The sequence below is a fragment of the Vicia villosa genome, linkage group LG4, assembly GCF_029867415.1.
Source record: "Vicia villosa cultivar HV-30 ecotype Madison, WI linkage group LG4, Vvil1.0, whole genome shotgun sequence".
In the NCBI taxonomy this organism is placed as follows: Eukaryota; Viridiplantae; Streptophyta; class Magnoliopsida; order Fabales; family Fabaceae; genus Vicia; species Vicia villosa.
Genome location: NC_081183.1, coordinates 87,081,333 through 87,095,352, shown reverse-complemented (window position 1 = coordinate 87,095,352; position 14,020 = coordinate 87,081,333). Strand labels below are relative to the sequence as shown.

The window sequence follows — 14,020 nt, the reverse complement described above, 5'->3', positions numbered from 1 at the left end:
TCCGGTGTTTGGGGATCTGAAACAATGCCTGTACATCATCAACAAGGTTTTATTCAAAAGCGTACCATTTGAAAATCTTGGTATCATGCTCATCATCCTCCCTCCAGAGTTACTTTACTTTTTTAAACAAGAGTTGAGTATCACCAAAAGCAAATAAAAGCGATTAAGAGTGAAAACGAATGGATTGCTTCAAGACAAAAATATTCAATGCATTATGATTATTATTTCAAAAACAAACAAGTTCTGCATACAATAAAGTACTGAACAAAACAAGAAAATTACAAATGAGAGTGCAAAATGAAACAAAGATTGCAAGCATTGAGGAGACTTGATTCCGTCTATACTTATTGCTTCAGAAGATGTGCTTAAGTTTCGACGCTCAGTTGAGCAAGGAAACTTTAATTCTGACCGTTTGGTGTGAAAACAATAGTCTTCGAGTCAAGTAGGTCTTGTACCTTATCTCTGAATGGCTTACAGTCTTCAATTGAGTGACCAGGTGCCCCAGCATGGTAACCACATCTGACGTTGGGATCAAATTTCACCGGATAAGGAGGAATAACAGGATCCAACTGCTTGGTTTCCACTAAAGAAAGTTCGAGTAACTGAGATAACAATTGACTATAAGGCATAGGAATCATATCAAACACTCTCTTTGGCTTCCTGTACCTTTGCCTACCTTGTTGACGATGATCATGTTGATAGTTTTGCTGCAGAGGAGCATACTTAACTGATTGATATGGCTTTTGTTGAACAAACTGAATTGGCGGCTGACTAATAGTTGAAGGATAGAAAAACACTTAGAAAGGGGGGGTTTGAATAAGTGTAGCTTTAAAAACTTGACAGATAAAAATAAATTGCACAGTTATTTTTATCCTGGTTCGTTGTTAACTAAACTACTCCAGTCCACCCCCGCAGAGATGATTTACCTCAACTGAGGATTTAATCCACTAATCGCACGGATTACAATGGTTTTCCACTTAGTCAGCAACTAAGTCTTCCAGAGTCTTCTGATCACACACTGATCACTCCAGGAACAACTGCTTAGATACCCTCTAAGTTTTTTCTAGAGTCTACTGATCCACACGATCACTCTAGTTACAACCTGCTTAGATAACCTCTAAGACTTCCTAGAGTATTCTGATCCACACGATCACTCTAGTTCCTTACAACTTAATGTAATCAATTCTAAGAGTATTACAAATGCTTCTTAAAAGCTATAATCACAAACTGTGATATTTCTCTTAACGTTTAAGCTTAATCTCACTAATATATTACAACAGCAATGTAGTGAGCTTTGATGAAGATGAAGATTCTGAGCTTTGAGTTTTACAGCGTTTCAGCAAGTCTTTTTGAATAATCTTGTTCAGAGTCGTTAACCTTGCTTCTCATCAGAACTTCATATTTATAGGCGTTGAGAAGATGACCGTTGAGTGCATTTAATGCTTTGCGTGTTCCGTACAGCATCGCATTTAATGTTATACGCTTTTGTCAACTACCTCGAGCCTTGTTCACGCTGTGTCTACTGACGTAGCCTTTAATAGCTTTTAAAGTTCCTTTTGTCAGTCAGCGTAGCCTGCCACTTGTACTTCCTTCTGATCTGATGTTTGTGAATACAACGTTTGAATATCATCAGAGTCAAACAGCTTGGTGCATAGCATCTTCTGATCTTCTGACCTTGAAGTGCTTCTGTGCGTGATACCATCAGAACTTCAGTGCTTCTGATCTCATGTTCTTCTGATGCTTCCATAGACCCATGTTCTGATTCTGCTTCGACCATCTTCTGATGTCTTGCCAGACCATGTTCTGATGTTGCATGCTGAACCCTTTGAGACAAAGCTTCTGAGCGCTGAATTATGCATACTCTTTATATATTTCCTGAAAAGGAAATTGCATTGGATTAGAGTACCATATTATCTTAAGCAAAATTCATATTATTGTTATCATCAAAACTAAGATAATTGATCAGAACAATTCTTGTTCTAACAATCTCCCCCTTTTTGATGATGACAAAAACATATGTAAATGATATGAATTTGCGATCAGAAAGAGCAGACGGCAAAAGACAAATTACACAGCTATAGCATAAGCATATGAATATGTCTCCCCCTGAGATTAACAATCTCCCCCTGAGATAAATAATCTCCCCCTGAAATAAATACTCGAAGAACTTTAATAAAAGACTTCCCTGATTATTTCGGTAGAGACGATCACATAAGCTTCTGTCTTCAGAGAATTCATAGCTTCTGACTTCTGCTTCCATTGGACAGCTTCAGAACTAGAATTTCTTTAGATCCTTAGAACACTCACAGCTTCTGATTCCTGCTTCCATCTAGGACAGCTTCAGAACTTGAATTTCTTTGATCTTCAGAACATTCACAGCTTCTGATTTCTGCTTCCATTTAGGACAGCTTCAGAACTTGAGTTTCTTTGATCTTCAGAACATTCACAGCTTCTGATTTCTGCTTCCATTTAGGACAGCTTCAGAACTTGAGTTTTCTGGATCTTTAGAACATTCACAGCTTCTGACTTCTGCTTCCCTCGGATAGCTTCAGAACTTTGAATGTCTACCAACATCACTTCATGCTAGATTTGTATCAGAACATTGTTGAATGTACCAGAGCATCATCAGAGCATCTCTACATCCTGAAATGTTACAGAACAAAAACTAAACGACAAAAGTCAGCATGAACGAGTCAAAATATAAAATGTGTATTATAACACATGATATGTATTAGAGCCATATATATCAGAGCCATATAGGCTAAAAATAGTGTATCAGAGCAAATAGAATTTTGTCAGAGCAAATAGACAAATATTAATCAAATTCTATTATCAGTGCTTCTGATTCATTCTTCTTTCTTGCTTCTGATATCTGAAGCTTGACAGCACTAAGCTTGCTTCAGTTTCCATGAGCTTATTCTTTTCAGAATAACACTTCTTATGGTTTTGCTTCTTGTGTTTGCTTCTGAAGATTCTCTTCACTTCTTTATCCCTGCAAAACACTTAAACCATATAGAACTTGCAGTTCTTGTTAGTAAATGTGTGGGAGCTTTACCCAGCAACTGATAGATTAATCAAATCATTTATCATTTATCTTCTCCCCCTTTTTGTCATAACATCAAAAAGAATATCTCAAAAGATTCAGATGAATAAAACGTCAAATAAAAATCACTGGAATGGAAAAACAAAGAAACTTTTCATTGATAAAAAAAATATTACAAAAGGTTCCTATGTTTAACAAGATGAGAAACATTCCTAGCAAATACATAAAAAGTCATCCCAAGAGGAAATGACTACAAAAATTAAAAACACAACCCTAGCAAGACACATTCTATGTCAACCCATCAAGAATCCCTGAGGACTTCTTGTCTTCCAGACTAGAACCTCCACTGTAGGAGAGATCCCAGAGACCAAAGAGGAAGAGAGGGACAGTTCACAAGCAGAGAACTGCTGATGCAAACGGGGCTTTCCCTTAACATAGAAGTTAAGAATATCATTCTTAACCTCTTCCCATAACTCAAGAAAGTCTTCTGTCTTTGGGTGAAAGTTGATAACAACATCAAAGAAGAGGTCTGACTTGAGAGGTATTAGGAGAGCCATCCCGAGATATGCAGAGATCTGCCGCCTTTGAGTCATAGATCCAGACAAAGGTTTCAAGATGAACGCAAGGTTTGAACTAGGATTTTTTAAAGGAAAAAAAAACTTTGTTTGAGCAAAAAAAACGGGAGAGAGAGGAAAAAAAAACTCGATGAGGAATGCAAAGAGATAGAGAAAAAAAAAACGTTTGAAGAATATTTAAAAGAAAATAAAATGAAGCAAATGATGGATAGCATTTAATGTTGCGTGACATGAGGAGAGATAATAAAGACAAATGAGGTGACTAGCACAGTTACCTATGGTCGGCGTCCCTTCAACTGCACGCGCGCTTATCCATGAATAGTAACGACAGGTTTACCATCCCGAGATAAAACGATACAGCTGTTTTGCTTTAAAAGAGGTTCTGAATCAACTTAGACAATGAAACGTTAGTAATAACCGAATCATAATTTCTAAAAGATTTCAATCAGAACTTCTGATAAAAAAAAATTCATTTCAGAAGATACTCATACGTAAGAACTTCTCATCTTCTCATTCTGGGCATAAATCCATACTGATGTTCTTCAGAATGAACTTAAACCTATCTTCAGCCAGGGGTTTTGTAAAGATATCAGCCCATTGATGGTCTGTATCCACAAAGTTTAAAGATATAACACCCTTCTGAACATAGTCCCTTATGAAATGATGTTTAATCTCAATATGTTTAGCTTTTGAATGAAGAATAGGATTCTTAGATAAACATATAGCAGAAGTATTATCACAGAACATAGGAATGTTACTCTCATATATCTGATAATCTTCTAACTGACTCTTCATCCAGAGCATCTGTGTACTGCAACCAGCAGCAGCGACATATTCTGCTTCTGTTGTTGATAGAGCAATAGTTGCTTGCTTCTTGCTATACCAGGAGATCAAATGACTTCCAAGAAATTGACAACTTCCTGAAGTACTCTTTCTTTCAATTTTGTCTCCAGCATAGTCAGCATCGCAGAATCCTACTAAGTTGTATTCTTTAGATTTTCTGTAAACTAAGCCAACATTAGTAGTACCTTTCAGATACCTTAGAATTCTCTTAACAGCAGTTAAATGAGATTCTCTAGGATCTGATTGGAATCTAGCACACAAACAAACACTGAACAGAATGTCAGGTCTAGAAGCAGTCAAATATAGAAGAGATCCAATCATACCTCTGTATAACTTCTGATCTACCTTCTTACTTACCTCATCCTTACCTAGGATGCATGTTGGATGCATAGGAGTTTTGGCTTCTTTGCAGTCTAGAAGATTAAACTTCTTCAGAAGTTCCTTTACATACTTGGTTTGGTGAACATACGTTCCTTCTGATGTTTGATTTATTTGTATTCCAAGGAAATACTTGAGTTCTCCCATCATGCTCATTTCAAACTCAGCCTGCATAGACTCAGCAAACTCCTTTCCAAGTGTAGCATTAGATGTTCCAAAAATAATATCATCTACATATATTTGACAAATTAAAATATCCCTTTTAAAGGTTTTACAAAAGAGAGTAGTGTCCACTTTTCCTCTAGTGAAACCATTATCCAGAAGGAAAGAACTTAAGCGTTCATACCAAGCTCTGGGAGCTTGTTTCAATCCATATAACGATTTCTTTAGTTTAAAAACATGATTAGGAGACATAGAGTCTTCAAAACCAGGAGGTTGATGGACATAAACTTCTTCATCTATATAACCATTTAAGAAGGCACTCTTAACATCCATCTGATAGAGAGTGATGTTATGTTGAGTGGCAAATGAAATTAATAGACGAATAGATTCTAACCTGGCCACTGGTGCAAAGGTTTCTGTATAGTCAATCCCTTCTTGCTGACTATAACCCTGAGCCACCAGTCTGGCTTTGTTCCTTATCACTTCACCTTTCTCACTGAGCTTGTTTCTGAAGACCCATTTTGTACCGATTATATTGAATCCATCTGGTCTAGGAACAAGATCCCAAACATCATTCCTTGTAAATTGATTCAGCTCTTCTTGCATAGCAATTATCCAGTCTGGATCTTCTAGAGCATGATCAACAGAAGTTGGCTCGATCAAAGATACAAGACCTAATTGACAGTCTGCATTGTTCTTAAGGAATGCTCTTGTTCTGATCGGATCATCCTTCTTTCCAAGAATGACATCTTCTGAATGACCAGAAGTGAGTCTGGATGTTCTTCTGACAGATGGTTCTTCAGAAATGCTTAGATTGTCCAGAGAAGCTGATACTTGATCTTCAGATTCTTTGCTTCTGAGAAGCTCTGCTTCTGATGCGTTGCTTCTTGGCTCAACAACTTCTGATATATCAATATCACAATCTGCAAAATTATCAAACTGCTTTGGTTTTTCAGAACCAAGCTTATCATCAAACCTGATATTGATTGATTCTTCCACAATCAATGTTTCAGTATTGTATACTCTGTAGCCTTTTGAGCGTTCAGAATATCCAAGAAGGAAACATTTTTGTGCTTTGGAATCAAACTTACCAAGATGGTCTTTAGTGTTCAGAATAAAGCATACACATCCAAAAGGATGGAAATATGAAATGTTGGGCTTTTTATTCTTCCACAATTCATAAGGAGTCTTATTTAGAATAAAGTCTGATAGAGATTCTATTCTGAATATAGCATGCAGTGTTTATTGCTTCTGCCCAGAAATGCTTAGCCATATTGGTTTCATTGATCATGGTTCTGGCCATTTCTTGCAGAGTCCTATTCTTTCGTTCTACAACTCCATTTTGCTGTGGAGTTCTAGGACAAGAGAAATCATGGGCAATACCATTTTCTTTGAAGAATTCTTCAAAGGATCTGTTCTCAAATTCACCACCATGATCACTTCTGACCTTTATGATTTTACACTCTTTTTCAGATTGAATCTGAATGCAGAAATCAAAGAACACTGAATGAGTCTCATCCTTGTGTTTCAAGAATTTTACCCATGTCCAGCGGCTATAATCATCTACGATGACTAATCCATATTTCTTCCCTCTGACAGATGCTGTTTTGACTGGGCCAAACAGATCAATGTGCAAGAGTTCTAATGGCCTTGAGGTAGAAACAACATTCTTGGACTTGAATGCAGGTTTGGAGAACTTGCCCTTCTGACATGCTTCACAAAGAGCATCTAATTTGAATTTCAGATTAGGGAGTCCTCTGACAAGATCCAGTTTGTTAATCTGAGAAATCTTTCTCAAACTAGCATGACCTAATCTTCTGTGCCAGACCCACTGCTCTTCAGAAACAGACATAAGACAAGTTACCTTCTGACTCATAAGATCTTGCAGATCTGTCTTATAAATGTTATTCTTCCTCTTGCCTGTAAATAGGATTGAGCCATCCTTCTGATTTACAGCCTTGCAAGACTTTTGATTAAAGATTATATCATAACCATTGTCACTCAATTGACTGATAGATAAGAGGTTATGTGTTAATCCTTCTACAAGAAGTACATTAGAGATGGAAGGAGAGTTACCAGACTTTATAGTTCCAGAGCCAATTATCTTGCCCTTCTGATCTCCTCCAAACTTGACTTCTCCTCCAGACTTAAGCACCAGGTCTTGGAACATAGACCTTCTTCCTGTCATGTGTCGTGAGCATCCAGAGTCCAGGTACCACGACATGTTGTGCTTTGTCCTTTTTGCAGCCAAGGATATCTGCAATAGGAATAATCTTATCCTTAGGTACCCACATTTTCTTGGGTCCTTTCTTGTTAGATTTTCTCAAGTTCTGATTGAACTTGGGTTTAACATTGTAAGCAATAGGAGGAACAGCATGATAATTTTTAATGTGAGTTTCATGATATTTCCTAGGTTGTGTCACATGCTTTTTGGTGTGTGTTATGTGAAAACTTTGAGCATGTGAAGTGTGCCTAATATCATGGGAGTGGCCATACTTGAACTGATCATACAATGGCTTGTATGTGAATTTCATTTCATCAACAGGTTCAAGTTTGTATGGGGTTTCACCCTCAAAACCAATGCCAACTCTTTTGTTTCCAGACACAGCATATATCATAGAAGCTAGCTGACTTCTGCCAATACTTCTAGATAAGAACTTCCTGAAACTTAAATCATATTCTTTCAGAATATGGTTTAGACTAGGAGTGGATTTTTCTGAATCAGAAGGAGATCCAACATTATTGGATAATTTTAAAAGTTTTTCTTTTAATTCAGAATTTTCCAACTCAAGCTTCTTTGTTTCAAATTCAAATAGCTTTTTCAGCTTTTTGTATTTGAGACTAATCTGAGACTTGAATTCCAGAAGTTCAGTTAGACCGGAAACTAACTCATCTCTAGTAAGTTCAGAAAATACCTCTTCAGAATCTGATTCTGATGTAGATTCTGATCCGTCATCTTCTGTCGCCATCAGCGCACAGTTAGCCTGCTCATCTTCCGAGTCTGAATCATCTTCTGACTCATCCCAGGTTGCCATAAGACCTTTCTTCTTATGAAACTTCTTCTTGGGATTTTCCTTCTGAAGTTTTGGACATTCATTCTTGAAGTGTCCTGGCTCATTGCATTCATAGCACATGACCTTCTTCTTGTCAATTCTTCTGTCATCAGAAGATTCTCCACGTTCAAATTTCTTTGAACTTCTGAAGCCTCTGAACTTCCTTTGTTTGCTCTTCCAGAGTTGGTTTACCCTTCTGGAGATCATGGACAGTTCATCTTCTTCTTCAGATTCTGATTCTTCAGGATCTTCTTCTCTAGCCTGAAAAGCGTTAGTGCATTTCTTGATATTGGATTTTAATGCAATAAACTTACCTTTCTTTTGAGGCTCATTTGCGTCCAGCTCTATTTCATGGCTTCTCAAGGCACTGATAAGCTCTTCCAGAGAAACTTCATTCAGATTCTTTGCAATCTTGAATGCAGTCACCATTGGACCCCATCTTCTGGGTAAGCTTCTGATGATCTTCTTTACGTGATCAGCCTTGGTGTATCCCTTGTCAAGAACTCTCAATCCAGCAGTAAGAGTTTGAAATCTTGAAAACATCTTTTCAATGTCTTCATCATCCTCCATCTTGAAGGCTTCATACTTTTGGATTAAAGCGAGAGCTTTAGTCTCCTTGACTTGAGCATTTCCTTCATGAGTCATTTTCAAGGACTTATATATGTCATAGGCCGTTTCCCTGTTAGATATCTTCTCATACTCAGCATGAGAGATAGCATTCAGCAAAACAGTTCTGCATTTATGATGATTCCTGAAAAGCTTCTTCTGATCATCATTCATTTCTTGCCTCGTCAGCTTTACGCCACTGGCATTTACTGGATGTTTGTAACCATCCATCAGAAGATCCCATAGATCACCATCTAGACCAAGAAAGTAACTTTCCAGTTTATCTTTCCAGTATTCAAAGTTTTCACCATCAAATACCGGCGGTCTAGTATAACCATTGTTACCGTTGTGTTGCTCAGCAGAGCCAGATGTAGATGCAGGTGTAGACTTTCCAGTTTCATCAGCCATCTTTTACTGAAGCGTTTTTCTCTTCCTGAATCTTTTCTAAACACGGTTAAGTGCTTGCACCTTAGAACCGGCGCTCTGATGCCAATTGAAGGATAGAAAAACACTTAGAAAGGGGGGGGTTTGAATAAGTGTAGCTTTAAAAACTTGACAGATAAAAATAAATTGCACAGTTATTTTTATCCTGGTTCGTTGTTAACTAAACTACTCCAGTCCACCCCCGCAGAGATGATTTACCTCAACTGAGGATTTAATCCACTAATCGCACGGATTACAATGGTTTTCCACTTAGTCAGCAACTAAGTCTTCCAGAGTCTTCTGATCACACACTGATCACTCCAGGAACAACTGCTTAGATACCCTCTAAGACTTTTCTAGAGTCTACTGATCCACACGATCACTCTAGTTACAACCTGCTTAGATAACCTCTAAGACTTCCTAGAGTATTCTGATCCACACGATCACTCTAGTTCCTTACAACTTAATGTAATCAATTCTAAGAGTATTACAAATGCTTCTTAAAAGCTATAATCACAAACTGTGATATTTCTCTTAACGTTTAAGCTTAATCTCACTAATATATTACAACAGCAATGTAGTGAGCTTTGATGAAGATGAAGATTCTGAGCTTTGAGTTTTACAGCGTTTCAGCAAGTCTTTTTGAATAATCTTGTTCAGAGTCGTTAACCTTGCTTCTCATCAGAACTTCATATTTATAGGCGTTGAGAAGATGACCGTTGAGTGCATTTAATGCTTTGCGTGTTCCGTACAGCATCGCATTTAATGTTATACGCTTTTGTCAACTACCTCGAGCCTTGTTCACGCTGTGTCTACTGACGTAGCCTTTAATAGCTTTTAACGTTCCTTTTGTCAGTCAGCGTAGCCTGCCACTTGTACTTCCTTCTGATCTGATGTTTGTGAATACAACGTTTGAATATCATCAGAGTCAAACAGCTTGGTGCATAGCATCTTCTGATCTTCTGACCTTGAAGTGCTTCTGTGCGTGATACCATCAGAACTTCAGTGCTTCTGATCTCATGTTCTTCTGATGCTTCCATAGACCCATGTTCTGATTCTGCTTCGACCATCTTCTGATGTCTTGCCAGACCATGTTCTGATGTTGCATGCTGAACCCTTTGAGACAAAGCTTCTGAGCGCTGAATTATGCATACTCTTTATATATTTCCTGAAAAGGAAATTGCATTGGATTAGAGTACCATATTATCTTAAGCAAAATTCATATTATTGTTATCATCAAAACTAAGATAATTGATCAGAACAATTCTTGTTCTAACAATAGTTGCAGCACAAATTTGTGGAGCATCCTGATTAGGAGTAACTTCTGTCATCTGATAACAAGGGATCTGAACTGGAGAATAAGCATGACCTTCTTCTTCAACTTCAGAAATTGTACTTGTTTCTTCATCATCCTGCTCTGGGAATTCAAAAGTAGTAGCAACATCCTGAATCTTACCAGTCTTGAGACCGTTCTCAATTCTTTCTCCTATGACAACCAAGGCTGAGAATTCAGAAGCGGTACATCCAACCATCCGACTCATATAGGGGTCTTGCAAAGTGCCCATGAACATGTCAACAAGTTCTCGTTCCAAAACGGGGGGTTGAACTCTGGAAGCTAGCTCTCTCCATCTTTGTGCATACTGTCTAAAAGACTCATCAACTTTCTGAGTCAAACCCTGAAGTTGAAATCTGGTAGGAGCCATATCACTGTTATGCTTGTAATGCTTGAAAAAGTCTTTGGCTAGATCTTTCCAAGTTCGGATGTTGGTCCTTTCAAGCTGGGTATACCATTCAAGAGACGCCCCACTAAGACTATCTTGAAATAAGTGCATTAGAAGCTAATCATTTTTTGCATAGGGAGCCATCTTGTTGCAAAATGCCTTTATGTGTGTCATCGGGCAAGTGGTACCCTCGTACTTCTCAAAATTGGGGACTTTGAACTTAGGAGGAATCTTTATACCAGGTACCAAGCATAAACTAGCAGCATCTAAACCAAGGGAATCACGATCCTCAATAGCTTTTAATCTCTTGTCCAAAAGACGAAACTTACCCACATCTTCATCCGTTGGGAACTTAAAGGTATCATAAGACGAAACAGAAATATTCTCAAGGTGTAGAATCTCGTTGATAGGATTTTGAACAGTGTTTCTAACATTCTGATTCAAAGGAACCTCTTGGCTAAGATTGACACCTTTTCGATGAACGTCACTTGGATCATCAATAACATCTGGCCTCTGAACAGGATGCCTTAACTCTTCTTGTCCATGGGCGATGGCTTGAATAGCTTCCATAAATGGACCCATATTAGTCCCCATCTGAGCCCTAATCTCTACCATCTCTGTCTGAAATTTTTCCATGATAAACCTCGAATGTCGTAAAATCAGTTTTGTTGTCGTCTGATTCTAAATAACAAGTCAAGTTGCAAAATGAGCTCCTGGTAGAAATGCATGAGATGCATGAATGATAAGAGAAATAAACTCATATGATGTTTGATGTAATGGTATGCGAATATATACTTTATTTTTATTTTTGAGGATGCTACAATTTTCATGGACATGCAATGCAATGTGGTGTAGGGTGAAGATTACCATAAGGATACCCCCCACTATTTAAGGGATAAACAAATAGAAACCACTTAAGGGTTATGGATAATGTCATACAAAAAAAGAACCCCTATAGGCTAGGTATCATAATATAAAAGAGGAAATCCCTACAGGCTAGGGAATACGACAAAAAAACTGACGCATATACGGGCTAGGGCAGTACTGCTCTATAACAGTTTGGATTGTAGTAATAGACAGGAGGTGACCCTTACGGGTGTAGGATTATAAAATAATGCCCCTTATGGGAGGCTTCTTATGAAGGATGGTATGGTAAATGTATCATTTGTATGTGGACTCTTAGCTCGTCCTACGGATATTATACCCTCCCCATAAAGGTAGTTTTCCCTAAGGGTATTATGGATAATACGAAAGGGAAAGACAAGGGTCTCCCTTAAGTAGAGCCTCATTGTAGACCGAGACTTCGTCTCTTAGATCGTACAAAGGTCTCACCATAAAATTTTGTTTGGGTTTTACAAAGAGTCGTAGGTCAAATCCCAAGTCCTACCTCCGAAAGAATATTCTTTCCAAAGGTATTTCTTAGGATAAGACTGACTCTAGGTGAAATAGTCGCAACAACGCACAGGGGGCAGATTAGCCCTCGTGCCCAATTGACATTTCGTTTTTCTAGGGTTCCTTCCATTTCTCCACACTAAGAAGTTCCACCAATAAAATAATGATATAATAATAAATAATAAATAAATAAAATAAAAGTGAAATATAATGATAAGGTCCAAACGAAATAAAAAATAGAAAATAATAACAATAAAAGCGCCAACAAAAATAAAACCAAAATATAATAAAACCCAAAACCTAAACCTAAAAGTAGGGTCGACTCTAAGCTTAAGGTCCCCAGCAGAGTCGCATGTTGTAGCAAGTGTAAGGCTCGGTTGGTGGCGAAAGGGTATGCACAACAGCATGGCATAGATTATACTGAGGTTTTTGCGCCTGTGGCTAGGTGGGATACAATTCGAATGGTAATTGCTTTAGCAGCTCGTAATGGTTGGAGTGTGTATCAACTTGACGTCAAAAGCGCTTTCTTGCATGGAGAGCTAAATGAAGCAGTATTTGTTGAGCAACCACAAGGTTATGAGAAGAAAGGTGAAGAGTATAAGGTGTACAAATTAAAGAAGGCTTTGTACGGTCTTAAACAAGCCCCTCGTGCATGGTACAGCCGTATTGAAGCGTACTTTGTCAAAGAAGGATTTGAGAGGTGCAACTGTGAACACACTTTATTCATAAAAACAGGAGATGGAGGTAAAATTTTGATTATTAGTTTATATGTTGATGACCTAATTTTTACCGGTAATGATGAGAGTATGTTTGTTAAGTTCAAGGATTCTATGAAACTTGAATTTGACATGACTGATTTGGGTAAGATGAAATATTTTCTTGGTGTGGAAGTTTTACAAAATTCTGAAGGAATTTATATCAGTCAAAGAAAGTATGAAAAAGAAGTTTTGGAGAGGTTCAAGATGGAGAAGAGTAATAGTGTGAAGAATCCCATTGTTCCTGGTGTTAGACTAATGAAGGATGAAGAAGGAGCCAAGGTGAATGCTACCATGTACAAACAATTGGTCGGAAGTCTTATGTATCTAACTGCGACAAGGCCAGATTTGATGTATGTTGTGTGTCTCATTAGCAGATTCATGGCAAGTCCAACTGAGTTGCATTTGCAAGCTGCAAAAAGGGTGTTAAGATATTTGAAAGGTACTGTGGACTTAGGAGTTTTTTATCGAAAGAATGGTAATGGAGAGTTGATGGCATATACAGATAGTGATTATGCAGGAGATGTAGATGACAGGAAAAGCACTTCCGGTTATGTGTTTCTACTTAGTGAAGGAGCTGTATCTTGGTCCTCGAAAAAACAACCCGTCGTTACTTTGTCCACTACTGAAGCAGAGTTTGTAGCAGCTGCCTCTTGTGTTTGTCAAGGGATATGGATGAGGAGAGTATTGGAAAAGCTTGGTCATTATCAAGGAATGTGTACCACTGTGTTATGTGACAACAGTTCTACAATTAAGCTATCCAAGAACCCAATCATGCATGGACGCAGCAAACACATTGATGTAAGGTTTCATTTCTTGCGTGATTTGACTAGAGATGGAATTGTTGAGCTGAAGCACCGTGTTACACAAGAACAAGTTGCAGACATTATGACAAAACCACTGAAACTGGATGTGTTCTTGAAGCTGCGGGAATCAATGGGTGTATGTGTGGTACCACGAGTAAACTGAAAGCATTACTGCAATCAGTTTAAGGGAGGAATTTGTTAGGGTTATTAGAGTTACAGTAGAAATTGTCAAAGTGTAGTCAGTTAATAATTCCTAGTATTTA

At 37.9% G+C, this 14,020-nt stretch overlaps 1 protein-coding gene across 1 annotated transcript; it reads right to left on the bottom strand.

The window, feature by feature from the left end:
- Positions 1-398: 398 nt before the first annotated feature.
- LOC131597474 (uncharacterized) lies at positions 399-11,419 on the bottom strand. Its single transcript, XM_058870171.1, has 3 exons — positions 10,993-11,419; positions 10,361-10,899; positions 399-602 (listed from the first exon to the last, which is right to left on the bottom strand). The coding sequence occupies exons 1-3, from the start codon at positions 11,417-11,419 to the stop codon at positions 399-401; spliced, it is 1,170 nt and encodes a 389-aa protein (XP_058726154.1).
- Between the last annotated feature and the right edge of the window lie 2,601 nt (positions 11,420-14,020).

Bases quoted from the DNA above. Each gene is read 5' to 3' on its own strand.
- LOC131597474 (XM_058870171.1), bottom strand. From the start codon at position 11,419: ATGGTAGAGATTAGGGCTCAGATGGGGACTAATATGGGTCCATTTATG. The intron at 10,900-10,992 runs GTACCACTTGCC...ACTTATTTCAAG, and splicing joins CAATTTTGAGAAGTACGAGG to ATAGTCTTAGTGGGGCGTCT. The intron at 603-10,360 runs GTTAGAACAAGA...TTGTTATCTCAG, and splicing joins AAATTTGTGCTGCAACTATT to TTACTCGAACTTTCTTTAGT.